Consider the following 22944-nt stretch of genomic DNA (forward strand, 5'->3'; position numbering starts at 1 on the left):
TGTAGGAAAAAATCAGTGAGTCAGGCCGCCAGGTAGGGGAAAAAAGAAAACTGCTGAGCCTGAAATATGTACAAAATGTGAAAAAGGAAAACATTGGGATAATCAGTGTCACTCTAAGTTTGATAAAGATGGGAACCCGATTTTGGGAAATGCCATGAGGGGCCCATCCCGGCCCCATTCCAAACTGGGGCATTTCTAGCTCAGGCCATTCCCTCAGCCCTGTACAATGTCTGTGCCCTGCCACAGCCGGTAGTGCCGCAGTAGATTTATGCTGCACAAAAGCTGTGAGTTTTCTGCCTGGGGAACCCCCACAAAAGGTCCCAGCAGGAGTCTGTGGACCCTTCCCAGCAGGGATAATAGGATTACTTTTAGGAAGGTCTAGGTCAAATTTAAAAGAGGTACAAATACATATAGGAGTCATTGATTCAGATTACAATGGGGAAATTCACATTGTTATATCTACTTCTGCTTCCTGGAAAGCAGAGCCAGGGAGCACATAGCACAGCTCCCGATTGTGCCGTATGTGGGAATGGGAAAAAGTGAAATTAAACGAACAGGAGGATTTGGCAGCACAAATAAACAAGGCAAAGCAGCTTATTGGGTAAATCAAATCACTGATAAATGTTCTACCTGTGAGGCTGGGTGCAGTGACTCAAGCCTGTAATCCCAGCACTTTGGGAGGCCGAGACGGGCAGATCACAAGGTCAGGAGATCGAGACCATCCTGGCTAACATGGTGAAATCCCATCTCTACTACAAAATACAAAAAACTAGCTGGTTGAGGTGGCGGGCGCCTGTAGTCCCAGCTCCTCGGGAGGCTGAGGCAGGAGAATGGCGTAAACCCGGGAGACAAAGATTGCAGTGAGCTGAGATCCGGCCACTGCGCTCCAGCCTGGGCAACAGAGCGAGACTCTGTCTCAAAAAAAAAAAAAAAAAAAAGTTCTACCTGTGAAATAACTACTCAGGGAAAGAAATATAAAGGTTCGGTAGATACAGGAGCAGATATTTCAATCATTTCTCTACAGCACTGGCCGTCTGCATGGCCAATTCAACCTGCTCAATTTAACATAGTTGGAGTTGGTAAAGCCCTTTGCACTGTGAAGGGCCCGATGGACAACCTGGGACTATTCAACCAATTATAACTTCTGTACCTATAAATTTATGGGGGAGAGATTTATTACAACAATGGGGAGCACAAGTTCTAATTGCAGAACAATTATGTATTCCTCAAAGTCAACATACGATGCATGAAATGGGGTATGTCCCTGGTATGGGACTAGAAAAAAATTTGCAAGGTTTAAAAGAACCACTTCAAGCAGAAAGACAAAGTTCCTGCCAAAGATTAGGATATCATTTTTGATGGCAGACATTGTTAAGCCTCCAGAACCTGTACTTTTAAAATGGTTAACAGATAAGCCAATTTGGATAGAACAATGGACGCTAAGTAAAGAGAAACTGGAGGCGTTAGAGGAATTAGTTACTGAACAATTAAAAAATGGGCACAGAGCTCCAACATGTTCCCCTTGGAATTCTCCAGTTTTCGTAATTAAGAAAAAATCAGGTAAATGGAGAATGTTAACTGACTTAAGAGCCATCAATTCAGATATACAACCTATGGGAGCATTACAGCCAGGATTGCCTTCTCCTGCTACAATTCCAAAAAATTGGCCTTTAATAGTCACAGATTTAAAAGACTGCTTTTACTATCCCCTTAGCTGAGCAAGACTGTGAATGGTTTGCATTTACAATTCCTGCGGTAAACAACCTGCAGCCTGCTAAGCGTTTTCATTGTCTCACAGATGGGTCTAGAAATTGTAAAGCTTCTATTCTGGATCAAAAGGTAAAGTTTTTCAGATGCCCTATACTTCAGCTCAAAAAGTGGAGCTTGTAGCTGTAATTGAGGTATTGACTGCTTTTGATATGCCCATTAATGTGATTTCTGATTCTTCATACATGGTTCATACCACACAGTTAATTGAAAATGCTCAGTTACGATTTCATACAGATGAACAACTGGTGACTTTATTTACCCAACTGCAAACTGCAGTTAGGCGTAGAATGCAGCCTTTCATCACTCACATTAGGGCTCATACACCTCTTCCAGGACTTTTGACTGAAGGGAATCAAATGGCTGATCGCCTAGTTGCTACTGCAGTATCTAATGCTAGACACTTTCACAATTTAACCCATGTTAATGCCTCTGGTCTCAAACGCAGATACAGCATTACCTGGAAAGAAGCTAAAAATATTACCCAGCGATGCCCAACTTGCCAAATGGTACATTCCTCATCTTCTACAGGGAGTTAATCCTCAAGGATTGGAACCTAACTCTCTTTGGCAAATGGATGTCATACATGTTCCCTCATTTGGGAGACTAGCTTATGTACGTGTGTGTGTGGACACCTTTTCTCACTTTGGGCTACATGCCAATCAGGAGAGCCTTCTGCCTGTGTTAAATGTCACCTTTTGCAGTGTTTTGCGGTGATGGGTATTTCAGCTTCTATTAAAACAGATAATGCCACAGGCTACACTAGCCAAGCTCTAACTACATTTTTATCTATGTGGAATATTAAACACATTACTAGTATCCCATACAATTCTCAAGGACAAGCCATAGTGGAAATAATGAAGCTCTCCCTAAAACAGCAGTTGCAAAAGCAGAGGGGGGGAAATAGAGAATATGGAACACCATAGATGCAACTGAATCTAGCATTCTTAACTTCAAATTTTTTGAGCCTGCCCAAAGGTCAGATGTTATCAGCAGCTGAACAGCATCTACAGAAACCAGCTGCAAAGACAGAAGCAGAACAATTGATTTGGTGGAGAGATCAAATAACAAAAAGTTGGGAAACAGGTAAAATAATAACTTGGGGTAGAGGTTATGCTTATATTTCTCCAGGCCAAAATCAGCAGCCGATTTGGATACCATCAAGACACCTGAAACCTTATCATGAGCCAGATGCCAAGGAAGAGATTCTGGGAGGATCCTGAGGACCCCCCAGTTGCAGCCATGTTGAGACTGACACTGAGGAGGACCCCAACTGTCATGAGCAACACCTGTCGAACACAGCCACCCACCTGGGGACAGATCAAGAAGCTGTCACCGATAGCAGAAGAAAACCTGAGGAAAGCAGGACAACAGTCACAATGAGTAATTTAATGGTAGCTATGATAGTGATGATCACCAGTGCCATGAGTATTCCTTCAACAAGGGCTGACACAGAGAACAATTGTACTTATTGGGCATATTTATCAATCTTGGCTGGCAATAGTGCCTGGATGTAATCACTCTATGACACAGTTACACATGCTTTCTGATCTCAGTATTTACCATAATAACTCTGCTCCTATAATTGAGGCATACCGCTCTCAAAAACCTATTTGTAAAAAGAATTGGACCCAGTTAGAAAAAATGAACTTACTTGTTTAGGAAGATTGCTTTGCAGAACAGGCAGAGGTGCTGCACAATGATTCCTATGGAATCATTATTAATTGGTCCCCTAAGGGGATGTTTAGCTTGAATTGCACCTATCAGTCTGCGTGTCACGGCCACACTATGTTCAGCTGATCTGAACAAAATGTCAGATAGTAGAAATGATAAGAAGTACAATAAGAGTTCCTATTATCTTGAACTGTGGTGGTATAGTAGCACCTCAACCTCAAATGATATGGCCCATTGTAGGAGCTAAACATAAGGATTTGTGGCTTAATAAGATCAAAATTTGGGAAAGAATAAAAAAGTATCTAGAAGGACACTCTACAAACTTGTTTTTGGATCTTGTAAAATTAAAAGAACAAGTATTTAAAGCATCCCAGGCACACCTGACCTTAATGCCAGGAACTGGAGTGCTTGAAGGAGCCACAGATAGATTAGCAGCTAGTAACCCATTAAAATGGATAAAAACACTTGGAAGCTCTGTGATTTCAATGATTGTGCTTTTAATCTGTGTTGTCTTTGTACAGTGTGCAGATGCGGATCCTGACTCCTGCAAGAAGTAACTCACTGTGACAAAGCTGCCCTTGCTTTTATTGTTTTGCAAATCAAAGAAGGGGGACATGTTGGGAACAGCCCCCCAAAATCTGGCCACAAACTGGCCATAAACAAAATCTCTGCAGCACTGCGACATATTCGTGATGGCCATAATGCCCACACTGGAAGGTTGTGGGTTTACCAGAATGAGGGCAAGGAACACCCGGCCCACCCAGGTCAGAAAAACCTCATAAGGCATTCTTTTTTTTTTTTTTTTTTTGAGACGGAGTCTCGCTCTGTCGCCCAGGCTGGAGTGCAGTGGCGCAATCTCGGCTCACTGCAAGCTCCGCCTCCCAGGTTCCAGCTATTCTCCTGCCTTAGCCTCCTGAATAGCTGGGACTACAGGCGCCGCCACCACGCCTGGCCAGTTTTTTGTATTTTTTAGTAGAGACGGGGTTTCACTGTGTTAGCCAGGATGGTCTCGATCTGCTGACCTCGTGATCTGCCCGACTCGGCCTCCCAAAGTGCTGGAATTACAGGCTTGAGCCACTGCTCCTGGCCTATAAAGGCGTTCTTAAACCACAAACAATAGCATGAGTGATCTGTGCCTTAAGGACATGCTCCTGCTGCAGATAACTAGCCAGATCCATCCCTTTATTTTGGCCCATCCCTTTGTTTCCCATAAGGGATACTTTTAGTTAATCTAACATCTATAGAAACAATGCTAATGACTGGCTTGCTGTTAATAAATACGTGGGTAAACCTCTGTTTGGAGCTCTTAGCTCTGAAGGCTGTGAGATCCCTGATTTCCCATTTCACACCTCTATATTTCTGTGTGTGTGTCTTTAATTCCTCTAGCGCTGCTGGGTTAGGGTCTCCCTGACTGAGCTGGTCTAGGCACCCTGGAGTCTGGAACCCAGGCGATGGCCACCAGAACTTAACGCTGCAGGCCTATCTCTGGAGGTGACGTCTAGCACTACTGCATCCAGAGGATCCTTGAGGAGCCCAGGGAGCCAGGAGCACCACCACCCTGCTTGCCTAGCTCCTTCCCCCTGCACGGCTTTGCGGGCTTGGACACCCCAAGCCCAGGCCAAGGAAGGGCCAGGTCCAGCACCCAGAAGTCCCTCACCTGACCTTGACTCCTGCAAGTCCCCCAGCAAACTGCCAGTGACCCACCCTAAGCTGCCCAAATCCATTGCATTAGACTGATGCAACCAAGCGATGGGAAGGGTGTGGGTCCCTCCAGCTTTTGTGGGTGCTGAGACTGCTGGGTTTCTGGCACCACTGTGGCCCTGGGACACAGCAGTTAGGAGGCCAACCCAGCCCTGGCCTCCTGGCTTCAGGGTCCAAGAGGGACAAAAGTATTTCTTGCTTATGTGTTCCCTGTGTAAGATTGTAGCAAGGCCGGTGCACCCTGGGAGAAGTTCCCTGTGCAAGGAGAGCCCTGGGGATCTCTCCCAGTCTCTGGGCCCAGGAAGGGGAAGATGGGAGAGGAGGGAACAGCATGTGGGTGGGAGGGGAGCTGTGAGAGCAGAAACTGGGAATGAATGGGTGGGGGCAGGAGCAGAGGAGGCCTGGAGGGTGGGTAGAGACCTTGGAAGCTCCAACTGGCTTCTCATTCAACAATCTTCACTGGTATCTCCAGGGCTAAGCCTCCAGCTGTGGGTCCTTCCCCTGGTAGGATAGGACATAGCAGTGTAAACCAAAAATGAAATTCTAAGCCCTCCTATCACTGAATGGACCCCTCCTCTCGACCAAGGGCATTCCAGAGTTAACCTGAAACACTAGTTCAGACCACGATGGGAAATGGGTATTAGATATGCCTCACTGTACCCTCCTCCCTTTGGAATTCAGGCCCAGCTGACCAGCAGTAACATCAACACAGCCCTTAAGACTGAGAGAACAGACTCTTTCAGTCTGATGAGAAACGTTTACAATCTATTCTCTCTGAAGCCTGCTACCTAAAGGCTTCATCTGAAGACGAAACATTGGTCTCCACACCCCTTATCTTAACTAGACATTCCTTTCTATTAATGCTAAGTCTTTATAACTCTTTTTATTTTTTATTTATTTATTTTTTTGCAGAGGTGAGGTCTATGTTGCCCAAGCTGGTCTCTAACTCCTGGGCTCAAATGGTCCTCGGCCTCCCCATGGCAAGGATTACAGAAATGGGCCACCATGCCTGGCCAACTTAACTCTTTCGACCAATCAGAAAATCTTTGAATCTGCCTATGACCTAGAAGTCCCTCTGTCACTTCCAGTTGTCCCCACCTTTCTGGACCAAACCAATGTCCATCCTGCAAGTACTGATTGATGTCTTATGTCTCCCTAAAATTTGTAAAACCCAGTTGTAACCTGACCACTTTGGGTACAAGTTCTCAGGATCTTCTGAGACCATGTCACGGGCCACAGTCACTTAGATTTGGCTCAGTATAAATCTCTTCAAACATTGCACAGTGTTTCACTCTTTTTGTTGGCAGGGTCACCTCCTGGGTGACCAGGAGGCTGCATTCTTTGAGCAATGGCCAACAGGCTCAACGCCTATGTTCTCAGTCCTTTCAGCTCAAGCGGCCACCCCTCCCTGGGGCAGAGGGCTCAGAGGCAAGCCACAACAAGGTGACACTTCAGGGACAAGTGTGAGCAATGCTGGGGTGTTGGGAATAGGCCCCCAAAATCTGGCCATAAACTGGCCTCAACACTGGCCATAAACAAAATCTCTGCAGCACTGTGACATGTTAGGGATGGCCATGACGCCCACGCTGGAAGGTTGTGGGTTTACCAGAATGAGGTCAAGGAACACCTGGCCCACCCAGGGCAGAAAACCGCTTAAAGGCGTTCTTAAACCACAAAAAACAGCATGAGCGATCTGTGCCTTAAGGACATGCTTCTGCTACAGATAACTAGTCAAACTCAACCCTTTATTTTGGCCCATCCTTTGTTTCCTGTAAAGGATACTTTTAATCTATAATCTATAGAAACAATGCTTATCACTGGCTTGCTGTGAATAAATACGTGGGTAAATCCCTGTTGCAGGCTCTTAGCTCTGAAGGCTGTGGGACCCCTGATTTCCCACTCCACACCTCTATATTTCTGTGTGTGTGTCTTTAATTCCTCTAGCGCACTGGGTTAGGGTCTCCCAGACTCAGCTGGTCTCCGCACTGGGGGAGCTGCCCTGAGAGGTAGTGAGGTCCCTGTCCCTCGGGCTATCAAGCAGAGCCAGATGCTGCCCCAGGGAGCTCCTCCTTTAAGGGAGGTCCAGAACCCTGGAACCCGAGCCCAGGCCCAGGCCTGAATCCTGAGCTTGTTTAACCCAGCAATTCTGGGACCCCATCCCGGGTCGCCGGCATCCGCTGTCATTTGAGAGCCTGGGGCTGGCGGGGAGAGCTGGTCCGGCCTTCTCTGGGCCGCCTTTCCTCCCCAGCCTCCTAGGGAAGGGGCACAGGACAGCCGAGTTGTGCCAGAGCCCGCTGGGCCTGCGCCCCAGGGCCTCCGGAGACACTTGAAGTCTGCAGCTGAGTCATGACTCTCACCCGGGCTCCCCCTCTTCCGCCCAGCCCTGATTTGCTCCGGTTTCAAAAGGGCGGAAGGGCGGGAATGCTCAGGAGGGGCCTAGGATTGCCAGGACCTTTAGGGGGTAGAATGAAAGTCGTGAGGGCGAGTAACGAGGTACTGGCTGGGGCTGAAAATGCGCATGGGGACCAGAGCGTGATTCGCCCTGAGCCGCTGAGCACGCGCTGCGGGGTGGAGGTCCTGGAGCAGAAGCTAGGTTACCGCAGAGTCCGCTGCAGCGCCCCTGGCGTCCGGGCTGGGTCCCATTTTCCACGAAAAGTCCCGCGGCTTCGGCCGCGGAGCTGCTAGAGCCTTTGACTGTGCTCAGACGAAGGGCCGAATGGCCAGGGCCAGACCGCGTCTTCAGAGCCTGGCGAGGGGCCCGCGCTGCTGGGGAGGCGGAGACGCCGGGGCGCGCGGACACCCTCGCGCCTGCAGCGACGCTCATGGCCGCCAGGTCCCGCTGTGGCGCTCAGCGCGCCGCCCGCCCCGCCCCGGGGAACACGAAAGTGGCGCAGGCCTGGGCGGCGGGACTGACCACCTAGGGCGCTGAGGGGATCACGCAACCGTGGGCGGGGCTCCGGGCACCTCCCCCCCGGCCGGCCTCGCGCTGTGGTTCGCTCCGGCCGCGCTGCGCTCGTGAGTTCCCAAGAGGCCTGGCGGGCACCGTCCGCAGCGCCGCGGACACCGGCACCAGCGCCACCGGCTTCGCAGCACCCCGCGCCTGCCGCCGCGATGCTGGGGCTGCTGGTGGCGTTGCTGGCCCTGGGGCTTGCCGTCTTTGCGCTGCTGGACGGCTGGTACCTGGTGCGCTTCCCGTGCGCCGTGTTGCGCGCGCGCCTGCTGCAGCCGCGCGTCCGTGACCTGCTAGCCGAGCAGTGCTTCCCGGGCCGCGTGCTGCCCTCGGACTTGGACCTGCTGCTGCACATGAACAACGCGCGCTACCTGCGCGAGGCCGACTTTGCGCGCACCGCGCACCTGACCCGCTGCGGGGTGCTCGGGGCGCTGAGGGAGTTGCGGGCGCACTCAGTGCTGGCGGCCTCGTGTGCGCGCCACCGCCGCTCGCTGCGCCTGCTGGAGCCCTTCGAGGTGCGCACCCGCCTGCTGGGCTGGGACGACCGCGCGTTCTACCTGGAGGCGCGCTTTGTCAGCCTGCGGGACGGCTTCGTGTGCGCGCTGCTGCGCTTCCGGCAGCACCTGCTGGGCACTTCACCCGAGCGTGTCGTGCAGCACCTGTGCCAGCGCAGGGTGAGCGGCCCCCGCCCCTGGCCCCGGAGCACGGCCTTTGCGGGACCTCCAGGGGCTTCTCCTAGTCTCCGGCCACCTCCGCTAGGGAAGGCCAGCTGCCTGCACCTCTTTCGGGTACTGCTGGAGTCCTGCCTCTTGCCGCTCCGGCCCGTCCCTCTCTACCGGGCATTCCTCACTGATGCCTTTGTTCATGGGGGTTCCTAGGGTCCCCGAATCAACTCCATAGTTTGGCTTAGCGTGCTTCCCTCCTGCCATTTCTTAACCTGGCGCCTCACGGTTTCATGTTCACTCCTCCCCTCTCGCCTGGGGTTCTGTTCTGTGGCTAGAGTGCTGACCCCTCTCTCTGGTTCTTGGTCCTGAATATAGGCTGTAGGGGGGATCAGTTAGAAGAGGTTCCTAGGAGTTCCCAAGGACCTGAACCCCCCTTTCGCACAGCTTAGAGCTGAAGGCCTGGGTCCTGGTCACCTGGGTTTGGGGTTGAAGTACCGAGCCGAGGAGCTGGAAGCCTTTTGGCCTTTCTGCAGTTGGAGAGACGAGGGCCATGCGTCTCCCCAGGACTCGCTCCTTCCAGCAGGGCGGAACCTCCCCAGCAGCGTGACAACTGGGGCCTGGGGACTGGTGGCCGATATGGCCAGAGCAGATGCCTGAAAAGTTGCCTAGAGAGCCCATGCAGGAAGCCAGGGCTTACCCACCCCTGGTGTGCCCTTAGGGCACTGCCGTCTCCGTCTCGGACAGGTGCCTCCCGAGCAGAGGAGGGTCAATGTCTCAGTCAGTCCTAATGTGACAGGAAAGCGATTCAGATCCGGACCTCAAGAGAGGGTTCTTGGATCTTGTGTAAGAAGAAATTCAGGGCGAGTCTGCAGTGCAAAGTGAAAGCAAGTTTATTAAGAAAGTAAAGTGGTGAAAGAATAGCTGCTGCAAAGACTGAGTAGGGCGTTCCTGTAGCAGGAGGGCCGCGTCCACCCTAGGTGCAATGCTTGTGTACATGAGGAGATGTGTTCTGCTACAAGGGTTTGTGATAAAGGATTAATTTTCTTAATTACAATTTTTTTTTTTTTTTGAGATGGAGTCTCGCTCTGTCGCCCAGGCTGGAGTGCAGTGGCGCGATCTCGGCTCACTGCAAGCTCCACCTCCCCGGTTCCCGCCATTCTCCTGCCTCAGCCTCCCCACTAGCTGGGACTACAGGCGCCTGCCACCTCGCTCGGCTACTTTTTTGTATAGTAGAGACGGGGTTTCAAAATTAGGAATGCCTTTGTTCTCCAGATATCGGGGGTATCTGGACACTTCCAAGTCTGGGTCTGTTTAGTAAACATTATTAATTTGTTGCCTTAACTGTGTTTGAAATGCCTGTTCCCCGGTGTCGTAAAGAAATAGCACTTGAACATAAATTTAATTTACTCAGCAAGGCCACTTTTACTTCCTGCAGAAAGGGTACACTGGCCAGCAGCTTTGCCATGAGAGTACACTGAACAAAGGAGACAGGGTTATTTATATAACCCGATGCATAACAATCGCTTTTATTTAAAGTGCGAACGGAATATTTAATGCATTTCAGCCAGGCATTTGCATCTTGATACTCTGTTTTGATGGCTAAGATCTGTCTTAGATCTCTTATTTTTACAATAGACACCCTAGTTTTATTATTAGATGTAGAAGCAACTAGTGTGAGATCTAGAACTGAGGTTACTGAAGAAGGGAGAGATGAGGCAATAATGCGTATTTAAAAATACCTAGGGGATCTTTTCCATTATGTCAGTCCCCATACCACAGAAGTGACTAAGGGCAGGCCTAGAGTTAGTTAAGGTGGAGGTGGTGATAGAGAGAAGGACAGGGTTACATTGATAAGGCTGACAGTTAGAAGGGGTAGTCCTTTCAGTGAAATACATGAGGGATTTTAGAACTGCACAGACCTTTCTTATGGAAGTCCAGCTTTGTTCCTGAGTAGTGTAAAGGGTGTGGTCCCATTTACTATAAGGTTGCCAGGTGGTAGCAGCAGAAAATCGGCATCTTGGCTGCAGGTCATTGCAACAATGAGTGCTAGGGTAACTGTCAGAGGGCTGGGACATAAGTGTCTGTGAAAAGGCTAGCTGCTGTTGATCTTTTACATTTCCGCAAGGTATGACAGAGCAAGCATTAAAGGCAGTGGTCTGAGGTGAGTTAGTTACAGTAATAACAAAGGAACTAGTAACAGAATAAGGAAAGGAAGCAATATAGAAGGTATGTGAAAATTAAGCTTTCTTTAACTTAGTAGGGCTTGATCCTAGTACAGTAACCCATGATTCTGAGAGAAAGATGTTTTCTTGAAACATCTTTCAAGAAAAATGGTGGGACCATTTTTTCTTGGCTCTGCGGATGCCTGTCTCAGTGGTTAACAGCATAAAATAGCGTTTTTCCCAGGCTGGCTCAAGTGTTTTCTTTCTGTCTTTTGATGAGGACGTGATTTTCAGGCTGGTGCTGGTGTACTGGAAATTCTAGGGGCGGTAGCTGTGCTAAAAGACTTTGAGTTCCGAGGGAAGGGAAAGTGGAAGATAAATTAAGTATATAACTTTTGCTGCATATCCGGGGCTTGAAGCCCCACTCCATTCCTGCTCAGCGCAGCCCAGGGGACGCAGCCCAGGGGACGCTGCGGCCCTGCTTCCTCTTAAGGTCTTGGCCTTCTTGGGGCCTTCACTGCCCCTGTGCACTGTGGCCTTGGACATGAGGTTTCTTGTGACTTATCCGGCCGCCTTTGGGCCTTAAGAAAGCTAAACACCATTTTATATTTGACAGTGCTTTTTGTGTGATTTTATACCAGATAAGTTAAATCTTACCTTTATATTAATGTGCTATTAATGTTAAACTTAATAAAATCTTGTAGACATTATTTATTCAATTTTAATGTCTGATTAAAGGTAAGATTTCTATAGACTCTTTTTAAGCTTTTATAATTTTTGTTAAAGAGCGGGTTAGTGCTTTAAGAAAAACCTATTGTGCTTTTAATGACCAGTTCACAGAAAAACTGCATGATACTCCTTTAACTTTAGCCAATATGTTTACATACGGAATTTCCTTTACAGTTAACACTTTAAAACTTGCTTAAACCTTTAAAACAAAATATATTTTTAACCTTTTAATGTAGGTAGAAATCCATATTCTTATACGTCTTTATAGTCCTGTTATTAAAAGTATATTTTATTTTTCTTACATACCTTGTATATAAACTTTTTTTAAAAAATAATTTTACATTCAGGAGGCCTAATTACTTTTAAAATATACACTATTTCTTGCATAAATTCCCTTTTATAGCTTTTCTTAAGACTTTCACAGTCTTTAGCATGTCTTAACTTTATGCCTTCCTTTTACACTATTTATTTTTCCTAGTTTCACCCTCTGTGTCTTCCTTTGAGTTCTGTCTCTTCCAGTTTCTCTCTTACTTATTCTTTCCCTCTACATTTTAATTTCTCTCTCTCTCTTTCTCTCTCTCTCTCTCTCTCTCTCTCTCTCTCGTCATCATCCCGTTTCCCGTACAGATTGCTGCCAAATCGTTTGAAATGCTTGTTCCCCGGTGCCGTACAGAAATAGCACTTGAACATTAATTTACTCAGCAAGGCCATTTTTACTTCCTGCAGAAAGGGTACAGTCGCCAGCAGCTTTGCCACAAGAGTACACTGAACAAAGGAAACAGGGTCATTTATAACCTGACGCGTCCACCCTACTGCTGTGTCCGGGTTTCCATTGGCTGGAATGGGACCTCATATTCTGTATTTGTCCTGATTAGCTAGCAACTTAGAACTTTGTAAAAGAGGCAAAGGCATAGGAGAACAAAGGAAGGAAGTAATTTGTGGAATGCTGAGAAAGGTAAAAACACCTTCAAATAAGGAAGAGGAACAGGCTATGACCTAATGCTTGCTTGGACCGGTATAAGCATGGCAGGGCAAATATTTAGGCTAAATTGTGGGAGCTAAGAACATAAAGTACATTGATTTCTTTATCACGGCTAGCAGATATTTAAGAATGTTAGCACAGGTCTTTGAATAAGTTTTGCTTTTAAGAGAAGTTACTATTTGTTCCTAATTACATCAGGAGGAAAGTCCTTGAAGAGGAACCTCTACTTTACTTTTTACAACTGTGAACATCTAGAGGCTCGGAATAGCTCACTTTCTGAGGATGCAGCCCAGCAGGCCCCAGCCTCATTTCCCAACCCTCACTCAAAATGGAGTCACTGGTTCCAATGCCTCTGACACTGAGAGGTCATGTCAGGGGTGGGGAAACTGAGGCTCAGAGGAGCGATGGCACTGCACAAAGCTGCACAGCAGGCCACAGGGCACAGCTCCCTGGTCTTCTGTTTCTGTTGAGTCATGTGAACCAAAAAGTATCCAAGATAGGTCTCAGTCAATTTAGAAAGTTTATTTTGCCAAGGATAAGGACACACCTGTCCTGACGACAGGTGGACACATGCCCAAGGGGGTTGGGGTACAGCTTGCTTTTATACATTTCCAGGAGGCACAGTACATCAATCACTATATGAAGGGTTCACATTGATGCCATCTGGAAGGGGGGCTTCCAGGTCATAGGTAGATTTAAAAGTTTTCTGATTGGCAGTTGGTTGAACAGCTATTATCAGTAGAAAGGCATGTCTGGATTAAGATAAGGGGTTGTGGAGACCTAGATTTTATTATGCAGATGAAGCCTCCAGGCTGCAGGCTTCAGAGGGATTAGATTGTGAAAGTTTCTTGTCAGACTTAAGGTGTATGTTGTTAATGCTGGAGGGCATAATGAGGCCTGTCTCACACCCTCTTTACGGCCTCGGCTGGTCTTTCAGGTTAAATGTGGAGGGCCCTGGCCTATTGGAAGAACTTCATTCAGATGGTTGGGGGTACCTTCGGATGTTATTTTTGGTTTACAGTTGGGAACCCCCTAAAGGGCCTAGATCTCTCTTTGCCCCCAGGTGCTGGGCTCTGTATGTCTTTCATGCATCTGGAGTCCAGAGGGGAAGGCCACCAAGGCTGAGAGCCGGGCGCAGAGGCCGAGGAAATGGGGAACCCAGCTTGCTTTTCTGGGAAAGAGGGCGTGATAAAATCAGGCAGGGGCTGGTTGGTGAGGTCCCTGTGGGAGGTGAAGGCTGGGACCCAGAACAGCAGAGACCCTGTGGGTGACGTGGAACGCCTGCGGGTACAGTTTGGGCAGGCTGAGCCACGGTGGGGCCTCGCAGGTTGGGAGGCTGGCCTGCAGTGATGTGGCCAAAGGGGCAGAGCTGGGCTGGAGCGAGCGTCGGTCACATGGTTGAAACTAGTTAGGTAGGGAGGGGAGTCGTCCAGGGAAGAGTCCAGGCCCAGCTCTGCTGGGACTTGCCATGGGGGTCCTGGCCTATCTGCAGGGAAGGTCTGGGCTCTAGCTCTGAGCACATGTGTGTGCTGCTCTTCCCTGAAGTGGGGGTGGGCCTGTGCCTGGCCTGTCCCCTCATTCTGGGCGCTCCCAATGCCCATCTGCAAGGCTGTGGACCCCTCAGGAGTGGCCTGGAGCCTGGCTGCCATTGCCACATGGTGGCTGTGTGTGTGGAGAGGGTTGATAGTAGAGTGGTCAGGCCAGGCTGCCCTGGGGGATGAAGTGCCGTCCTCCGGGTGCCCTGGAGAAAGAAGAGGACTCAGTGAGCCCTGTGTGGTACCTTCCCAGAGGAGGGCTCCCATCCTGGCCCTCTGTCATGTGTGAAGAGACCCCCAAACAGGCTTTGTGTGAGCAATAAAGCTTTTTAATCACCTGGGTGCAGGCGGGCTGAGTCAGCGAAGGGAGATAAGGGTGGGGCCGTTTTATAGGATTTGGGTAGCTAAAGGAAAATTATAGTCAAAGGGGGGTTGTTCTAGGAGTGGGGGTCACAAGGTGCTCAGTGGGGGAGCTTTTTGAGCCAGGATGAGCCAGGAAAAGGAATTTCACAAGATAATGTCATCACTTAAGGCAAGGACTGGCCATTTTCACTTCTTTTGTGGTGGAATGTCATCAGTTAAGGCGAGGCGGGGCATTTGCACTTCTTTTGTGATTCTTCAGTTTCTTCAGGCCATCTGGGCTTATATGTACAAGTCACAGGGGATGCGATGGCTTGGCTTGGGCTCAGAGGCCTGACATCCCCTGTCACCCTGAGGCCCCTGGATTTCTCGTCTGCCTTTCCCAACCTGCCAACTTCATGGGCTTCTGTCTGGGTTCTGGGGATGGCCCCTAGGGGAGATGGGCCTGGCACAAGCGGGGCCATGTCAAGGTGGGTATGCAGGGGTCGCACACGTATGCAGGGCCTGGGGAAAGCATGGCAGGCCGCGGGGCGGGGGCTCCTGGAAGGTCATGGGCTGGGGAGCAGTGTGGGCAGTGGCCCAGAGGTGAGAAGGCCGCAGCTTGGTGGGTGTCCCCTTTCTGTCCACTGCAGGTGGAGCCCCCTGAGCTGCCCGCTGACCTGCAGCACTGGATCTCCTACAACGAGGCCAGCAGCCAGCTGCTCCGCATGGAGAGTGGGCTCAGTGATGTCACCAAGGACCAGTGACCACCACCTTCACACCCTGCCTGCTCCGGCCACCATCCTGGGCCTGGGGGCTGCCTGAAGATGGGCAGGCTGGGCTGCACTGTCTTCCAGCTGGAGTGGCCTCCTGAGCAGCTGGTCCACCCCCCTTCACCCACTGGGCCCCCCAGTTATTGATAGCCCTCTGTGCTGGGCTCCACGCTAGGCAGAGGGAGGGGGTGGCATCGGCATCCTCACCCAGCTCTGCCCTCAAGGTGAGGATGGATGAGCAAAGGGGAGTCCTGTCTCGCCCTACAATGAGGCCACTCGTGTGGGCCTAGGTAGGGGAGGACACTGCCTGGAGCAGAGGGACCCACAGGTGCCTCCTGAGTCTAGATCCTGGCTCTGACCACTGCAAGGGCTGAGGCAGGGCCAGGCCAGAGCATCCTGGGTACAGGCCTGGCCTCTCCAGGGCCTGGGCCTGATTCAGGTGCAGTGGGCGCTCCTGAAGGGTCACAGCAGCATCTGCCAGGCAGCCTCCTCTGGCTTCCGCTGAGGTGGATGGAGGCCTGGGGCAGAGCCTGGGTGGTCAGAGGCTGGGGCTGGAGGCAGATGGAAGGGAGGCATTTGCTGACAGAGGACAGGGCACCCGGGCTCCCCGCTGCAGTCGGCCTTACCGCCTCCTCCTCCTCCAGTCAGGCTGGATGGGAGGGTAGCCTTGTGGCTGAGAGGGGCCAGACTAGGTGACTGGGTGGCACAGGGGCTCCTGGAGAGGCATCAGGCTTCCTGCTGTGGGTTCCCTTGTCAGAGGGAACAGAGCAGGCGTGGGACTCTGCAGGGGTGCCCTTGCCCACTCCCAGCCCTGAGTGCCCACCAGGGCCATGCTCTGTGACTGGGGCTGATCCCTGCCCTCTCTGGGCCTGTAGTACCACAGGCCTCTGTACCACTCGCTGGCCCGGCCAGCAGGCATCTTCTTAACAACTGTGCCTTCTGTATTTAGCATGTTCCTTGTCAGCTGCTGGGCCGGCCCTGCCTTGCATTAGCAGAGCCTCTCCTGGCAGCTTCTCAGGCTTCCCTAATGGAGACACCAGGCTACTAGGACACTGGCTGGGGCCACCCCCTCCTGCCTAATACCTCACCTTACAGCTGGGGAAACTGAGGACTGGAATGCCCAGAGTCACCGAGGCAAAGTTGGGGCTGGTCCCAGCCTGAGGCTCCAGCTGATGCTCTCAGCTCCCAGAGAGGGGGTGCCCCATCTAGTGGGGTGCGGGGGTCATTCTTGTCAGCTCAGGGCCCTGTGCCCACCTGCCTGTGCCCCTGCATCTGTGCCTGCACATCCAGAACTGCCTCTTTGCCGCTGCCTCCAGGAAGCCCACCTTGAACCAGAGCCAGGAGCTACAGCGCTGCCCCTGATAGGACACGCCTGCCCCCACTGCTGCTCTTGACTTATAGCCACCACTGGAAAGCTGCAATCTTTCTGTTTTATTTAAAGAAAGCCCAACATTAAAGGGTTTTCATTGCAAGCGTGCTGGGGAGGTCCTTGTTTCTGAGCTCCCACCACCACCACCATCCAGACGGGCTGAGGTGGGCCCATTCCCAGGATGGGTTTTCTGGCATGGGGGGTATCCAGGCTTCTTGGGCTCCCATTAACTTAGGGATCAGGCTGGCAGGGCAGCACTTGTCCTCATCCCATGGGGCATAGGACTGAGGCCAAGAAGGTGCTGCTCAAAGCCCCCTGGGGAGCCCTTCCTGCTGTGGCCCCCCTGGTTCCCAGCTCTTGAGGCTTGCAGCCCCATCTACAGATGCCGGCTCCAGGTTGCTGGTCTCCCTCCTTCAGGGATTACCCTGGAGGTCATGCCCCAGACTGGGTCTGGGCCTACAGCTTCCCAGAGCCTCTGGCAGGGTGCGGGCAGCCATTGGGGGCAGAGGTCAATGGATTTTGGTGGGTGGTGGATGGGAGGCAGAGCATAGGGGCTGTTCTGTGGGCCCTTCAAAAGCGGTAGAGGGGGAGTGGGACCCTCCTGGACATAAAGGTGACTGAGGTGGGGTGTGGCCACGTCCATGCTCTGACCACCTTCCTGGGAGGGTCCAGAAGGCTCTGAGGGCCAGGGAAGGAGTGGGCAGTTGGAAACAGCTATGAACCCAGCATTTAGTGATGGGGCAGTAGGGCTGGAGAGGGGAAGCAAACTTGCACGGCAAGTCTGGGGTCTGCAGCCAGGGCGGTTGGCCAGAAGCCTCTGTTCCTTCTTGGGGGTCCTTGGGGGAGGTGGCTCGTGGGGTTGCCATGGGTGTCTGAGCTGCGTGTTACAAGACAGGCTTCCCAGTGGGGCTGCAGACAAGGCTGTGGGGATGCCGTCCAGCCAGTGGTCATGAGCAGCTGCCTAAGCAGGGCAGGGGCCACAGGACGGGGTGCCTGGGGACTTAGGGGGACACTATGTGACGATGCCATTGTGGTCCCTGGCTCAGCAGCCGTCCCCGGGTGGTGGAAGGCACATTGGCCTGGATGGGGAGTGGGGCTCAGTGACTGGACTAGGGGTGAGTGTATCCACTGTGCATATGCATGTGTGTGCCTGTATGCATTCGTGTGTGTGTGCATTTGCACGGGTGTGCACAAGCAATGGGAGAGCTTCAAGGTGGTTGAATGGGCAGCACCCGCAGGCCTCTGGGACTTCTCTCTCCATGCGGAGGCTGAACATCCTGGGCTGTCGTAGGCTGGCTCAGAGGAAGGTTTGAGCCAGCAGGGCCCTCTCTTGGTCTTGTTTTTGGAGGATGGGCGGACCACAGGGTGGAGGAGGGCCCTCGTTGGCTGTGGTGGTGCTGATTCCTGCCAGCAGGACTGGCCTGGGTCAGGGAATGGGCGGCTGGGATTGGAAGCGAACCAGTGCCTTGTCCTGTGGGGCCACTAGAGCCCACTCTGCTCCTGTGGGCCCACCACCTCAGAGAAGTTAGAGGGCAGCGACTGCTTCAGCCTGCGCCCTTCCCCCAAGGCCAACAGCTGCAGAATTTCTGCCCCAGCCGCCCCCACCCCCGGAGGTGTCTGCACAGTGTCCAGGTGCTGGGCCCAGGAGGCCCTTGGTGGATGCTAGTGAAGAAGGGACAGGTACAGGGTATGGGAGTGTGTCCAGAGGTCCTGGGGTGGTGGCTGTGCACGGGCCCTTCATCCTGGGGGAGTGGGCACTGTGCCCTCTGATGGCCAGGTGGACAGTCACGACTCACGGGCCGGTCGTCCTGGGGGAGTGGGCGCTGTGCCCTCTGATGGCCAGGTGGAGTCACGACTGCCTTGGTGGGTGTCCCTGGAGCTTACCCTGAGCCAGTTACCTCCTCAGTCTCAGCACCCAGTCACTGCCTCTAGGCTCAGTCTGCTGAGTGGCCACTGTTGTGTCCCCTCAGGGCCCAGGGACACAGATCCCCACATCTGAGGTCTTGCTGAGTGGAGTTCGGCTGTGCCTGGTGTCCGGAATTCTGGGACAGCAGGACCATCGCCCACCTCATGGACAGGGAAACAGACTAAGGCAGGTAATTCCCAGTGTGGCCCCCAAGGGCTCAACGAGGCAGGCCAAAGGGGCTGATGCGTCCCAGGCCCAGGCCGCCGCTTCCCGCATGACTTCCCCTCTGGACACCTGCGAGTTGAGGGCACCCTTGGGGAGGTGGAGGGTCTTGCCCCTGAGGGCAGGGAGGGACGCCCTACGGTCTGCACACCCCTCTCCTTTATCTTAGAGATTTCTCAAAGCTGCGGAAGAGTAGCGCTGGCTCCTTTGACCTCTCCGCGGTAGTGGGGTTCAGAAGGGCCTCCGCTTCCCCGCCGCGCAGTAGGGCCTAACGGCCCGGTTGGGCGCCCCTCTCCCTCCCCTCCACCGCCACCTCTTGGAGCTGGCTGCTTCCCCGCCAGCTTTCCTTACGTCCTGCGGCGGTCACGATGCGGCGCCCACTCCCTTCCCTAGACCCCGCGAGCCCCAGTGGTGAGCGCCTGGTCCCCGCGAGCCCCACCCCGTGGGCGCGCCCTCCCGAGGTCCCTGCTGGACCGTGGACTCCCCACGCATTTCCTGGGAGGGTCGCGGCGACATGCAGGGCGGGAGTCTCGCTGACATCTTTCAAGGCCCCGGAGAGTCCTTCAAGGGGGCCTCGCTGGCAGCTTTCTCTGAGTTGAGCCACAGACTTGAATGCTGCATTCCTCCCCCAAGCCGCAGTTTCCCTTCCTGCAGAATGGAGCCATGACCGGTCCTCCAGGCCGGTCTCTGAACTCTGTGCTGCGGGACCCCGGGGTCCAGGCGGCGCAGCCGCGCTCGCAGTGCAGGTTCCTGGCAGAGTGCACAGGGTCGCTGCGTGCTCGCGGAGAGAGCTCTGGGAGGGGCCTTCGCGGCGCGGGTTCCGGGGCTCGGGCGCGCGCCCTCTGCTGGCTGCGCGGGGTCAGCGCCGGGGGGCCCCCGCAGGTGCCTTCCCAGGGATGGGGGCACCTGCTGAGCCTTCCCCACTGCGCTCCGAAAGAGCCTGGAGGCCTCACCCCATTGCGCTCTGGGGACGCCGCCAGAGATGCGGCGACTTCTTGCTTGGTCCACCTGGTGAGGTCAAGGCCCTGGCCCCTTGGCTCCAATCCAGGCCCTGGTGAGGCCCTTGGAGGTCCGGCCATGACCCAGGGGACGTGCCCTAACGGGCAGCCACACCGCAGGCCCCGTGCTGGCTAGCGGGGAGGCCCCGGGGAGCCTTTCAAGGGGGCCTCTCTGGCAGCTTTCTCTGGTCGGGGCTGCTCCCCAGGGAGAGCATTTAATTCCTGGTATTTCTGGGAGGGTGTAGAGGTAGGGGTAGGTTCTGACATCTGGGCCCTTCATAGAGAGAGGTGAGCTCTCACAGGGGTCCTGGGCGACCCCCGCCACTGCCCTGGTTACTCCCGCATGCGCCTCGGGTATGCCCAGCTGGTCAGACCACTGCCTGCTGCATACTGCTCCCACCCCAGCAGCCACAGGTGCCCGCACGACCCCACGGGCATGGCCCAGCTGACGTGTGGGGCCTTAGAACCCAAGACCTAGCTGGGCAGTGCTTAGAAGGTGTGCAGCCCAGGGGACACCAGGGGACTGGGGTCTGATGAGGGGCAATGTCTGGGGGTGGCTCAGGCCCACAGCAGCCCATGCTCCCCGCTGGCTCTGCCCACCTCCCGACAGTGGCGACAGTGGCACAGAGCACTGTGACTGTGATGGGACAGCCAGGGCCAGGCAGAGGGGGAAGCAAGCCTGAAAGTCAGGTCTCCTGGGTCCTGAGGACCCTGGGCTCCTCCTCCTCTAATCTCCTCAGCCGTCCCAAGGGGACAGCGGGCAGTTGTCAGAGGAGGTGACTGAAACCGTGGAGCTGTGTGGTACCAGCAGGCCCAGGTGCACACACCCAGGCAGACCCCCTGGGCCGCGCAGGCAGAGCCAGATGTATCCACCCTGGGAGGAAAGTGGATTCCAACTCTGAGCTTCCTTTCCACTCTAGGGTGGGAGTGACGCCTCCAGGGTGTGCAGGGGAGATTTTAGCGGGAGGAGATGTTCCCTGGGCTAGGGAACAGGTCTTGGTCTGAGATGCCAGGCTAGTTTGCATCAGGAAAGGGCCCAGGAGGCATTTCTCCCCCTAAGTCTCTCTTTTCCTGTCTGTGAAATGGGTCACAGAGGCTCTGGGTGATAGGGAGGAGCAGGTGCCTAGAATGTGCTGTCATTCAGCCTGGCTCTCCTGAAGGCCAGCTCTGCAGGGTGTCAGTGCCCAGGAAGGACAAAAGTCATCTCCACTCTTGGCTTATTTATGTTTTATAAGTGTGGGGTATGGAAGGCAGAGGGTGCCCCTGGTGTGGTTCTCTCCCCTCAGACCCCATGAGTGAGCTGTGCCCCGGCAGCAGGCGGTGACCGCAGGTGGAGCCAGGCCCTGTCAGAGAGGAGGTGCCTGAAGAGCACCTTCCACCCTGCCGCCCTCGGTTCAGAGTTCCGAGTTGCAGAGGTCTCGGAAGCAGCAGTAGATCAGGTGGGCGGCCCCGATGCTGTCGGGGTCGGTGGCCATACAGGAGCGGGAGCAGGAGCGGGTCACCACGGGGCTCTGGTTGAAGGGGAACTCTGCAGGGTGGGCCAGTGTCAGAACCCACACTCCCCTGCAGCGTCTGCCTGCTGCTGCACTGCTCCCAACCGCCGTCCGCTGACCTCGCCCTCCCTGCGATCCCCGTTCCCAATAGCCCACATCTGTGAAGCCGCCCGGGGCCCAGCCCTCCTCCGACTGTGACCTGTTCATGAATTATTAGGACTTGTCGGACCTCTGAAGTGCCTGCCTGAGATGGGAGCCCGAGCCCAGAGGCTGTGGCAACACCACCCAGTGGGTCTGTGTCAGAGCTGGTGTTTGGGCCCCCAGGGGACCCCGACCATTAAGCCCCACCCACCTCCAGCGCCTGGTGCCCCAGGACTGGATCTCTGAGGGGGCTGTGCCACCCTCGTGGAAGGCACCCCAGCCAAGGTGTGGCAGCCTGTTCTGCCCATCCCACCTGCTGCCTTTTGGGCTGAGAGGAGCACCAGCAAAGGAGGGAGGCACTTGGGGGAGGTGGCCCTGACTCCAGTGCACCCGGCACTGCCGTGGGGCCTGGACTCACCTGCCTCCACCGTCACCAGTGTGGTCATGCAGGCTGTGTCCTCCGGCTTGCAGTGGGTAATGGTCTTGCAGGAAGCACTGACCATGGGCTGCTCGCAGGTGTAGCACTTGAGGGCCTCACCTAGGTGAGGGATGGGGGCAGAACCTCATCACCTGGCCTCGGGGGCCTCATCCTGGAACCAGGAGGCAGGGGCTGAAGGAGTCTCGCTGACATCTTTCAAGGCCCTGGGGAGCCCTTCAAGGGGGCCTCTCTGGCAGCTTTCTCTAACTGAGCTGAGCCACAGACTTGAATGCTGCATCCCTCCACCAAGTCTCCATCTTCCTTCCTGCAGAATGGAGCCATGACCCCTGTCCCTCCTGGGCTCTGGGACCCAGGAGGGTCACTGAGAATGAGGAGTGTGAGCCTCATGGGGGCCTAAGGAGGCTCTCGGCTCCAAAGCACCCCTAACAGCCCCATCCCCCTAGGAGGTGGGCAGATAAGCTCAGAGGCAGGGTCCCCACCAGCCTGCGGCCTACTCACCGCAGCCCATGCTCCAGGCTGCCACGAGCAGCAGCTGCACAGCCCAGCGAGAGGCCATTGCTTCGTGGTCAGGAGCAACGAGAGACAGCCAGCCTCACATCAAGGATTTATACCCAGCCCCTTGGGCACCGGCTTCTGGGCGGTGGCAGAACTGGCCATATGAGTCAGGAAGGCGGTACAGGGCCCAGTGGGGAGGCAGCTGGCAGGAACATGGCAGGCAGGCAGGGAGCTGGATCTGGGAGCTCTGAGGATGATGACCCTGCCCTCTGCTTGCACACCTCCAACACTGGGGAACTCACTCTTCCCCAGCCATGTCCAGTGGTCCTGGGACAGCTCTGACAGAGAAGGCCTTTCCCACTGAGCTCAGACTGCCCCTCGGATGAGCCCCCATGTCCTGGCTGTGCCTCTGGGGTTCACATAGGCCACCCAGCCCCAACCTGGGGGACCCTTAAGACCCGGGTCAGTGTGGTCTCTGCCCTTGTTGCTCTAGCCCTGCCTGGCACCCCCTCCCTGCAGCCTGGCCTGCAGCCCTCTCCACAGACGTCTACCTGGTCTGTGTACACCTGATACACACCTGCAAAGTAGAGGCCAGAGGTAGGAA

The 22944-nt window shown here is 54.0% G+C and overlaps 2 protein-coding genes and 1 long non-coding RNA gene across 5 annotated transcripts in view; 1 reads left to right on the forward strand and 2 right to left on the reverse strand.

Moving 5' to 3' along the window:
• Window positions 1-7883, reverse strand: part of LOC112629994 — a 31207-nt gene extending 23324 nt beyond the window's left edge. Inside the window, exon 1 of the long non-coding RNA XR_003120790.1 lies at window positions 7640-7883. This is a non-coding gene — a long non-coding RNA (uncharacterized LOC112629994). The remainder of the gene's footprint in view (window positions 1-7639) is intronic.
• A 71-nt stretch (window positions 7884-7954) lies between these two features.
• On the forward strand, window positions 7955-16754 carry THEM6 (thioesterase superfamily member 6). 3 transcript variants are annotated; one of them, XR_003120791.1, is made up of 3 exons: window positions 7955-8766; window positions 15158-15501; window positions 16679-16749. XR_003120791.1 is itself a non-coding variant. In XM_025393956.1 (2 exons), exons 1-2 carry the CDS (start codon window positions 8254-8256, stop codon window positions 15269-15271), a joined length of 627 nt encoding a protein of 208 aa, XP_025249741.1. In that variant the 5' UTR covers window positions 7955-8253; the 3' UTR covers window positions 15272-16754. The 3 variants fall into 3 exon arrangements, 2 of the variants coding, with proteins under 2 accessions (XP_025249741.1, XP_025249742.1); XM_025393956.1 differs by having other exon boundaries at window positions 15158-16754; XM_025393957.1 differs by having other exon boundaries at window positions 7955-8607; window positions 15158-16754.
• Window positions 16755-20984: 4230 nt separating this feature from the next.
• On the reverse strand, window positions 20985-22421 carry SLURP1 (secreted LY6/PLAUR domain containing 1). The gene is made up of 3 exons (XM_025395003.1): window positions 22344-22421; window positions 21825-21944; window positions 20985-21300 (listed from the first exon to the last, which is right to left on the reverse strand). The coding sequence occupies exons 1-3, from the start codon at window positions 22399-22401 to the stop codon at window positions 21167-21169; spliced, it is 312 nt and encodes a 103-aa protein (XP_025250788.1). The 5' UTR covers window positions 22402-22421; the 3' UTR covers window positions 20985-21166.
• Between the last annotated feature and the right edge of the window lie 523 nt (window positions 22422-22944).

Source organism: Theropithecus gelada, chromosome 8 (genome assembly GCF_003255815.1).
Source record: "Theropithecus gelada isolate Dixy chromosome 8, Tgel_1.0, whole genome shotgun sequence".
In the NCBI taxonomy this organism is placed as follows: Eukaryota; Metazoa; Chordata; class Mammalia; order Primates; family Cercopithecidae; genus Theropithecus; species Theropithecus gelada.

Bases quoted from the DNA above. Each gene is read 5' to 3' on its own strand.
- THEM6 (XM_025393956.1), top strand. From the start codon at position 8,254: ATGCTGGGGCTGCTGGTGGCGTTGCTGGCCCTGGGGCTTGCCGTCTTT. The intron at 8,767-15,157 runs GTGAGCGGCCCC...TGTCCACTGCAG, and splicing joins AGCACCTGTGCCAGCGCAGG to GTGGAGCCCCCTGAGCTGCC.
- SLURP1 (XM_025395003.1), bottom strand. From the start codon at position 22,401: ATGGCCTCTCGCTGGGCTGTGCAGCTGCTGCTCGTGGCAGCCTGGAGC. The intron at 21,945-22,343 runs GTGAGTAGGCCG...TCCCTCACCTAG, and splicing joins AGCCTGGAGCATGGGCTGCG to GTGAGGCCCTCAAGTGCTAC. The intron at 21,301-21,824 runs GTGAGTCCAGGC...CCCACCCTGCAG, and splicing joins ACTGGTGACGGTGGAGGCAG to AGTTCCCCTTCAACCAGAGC.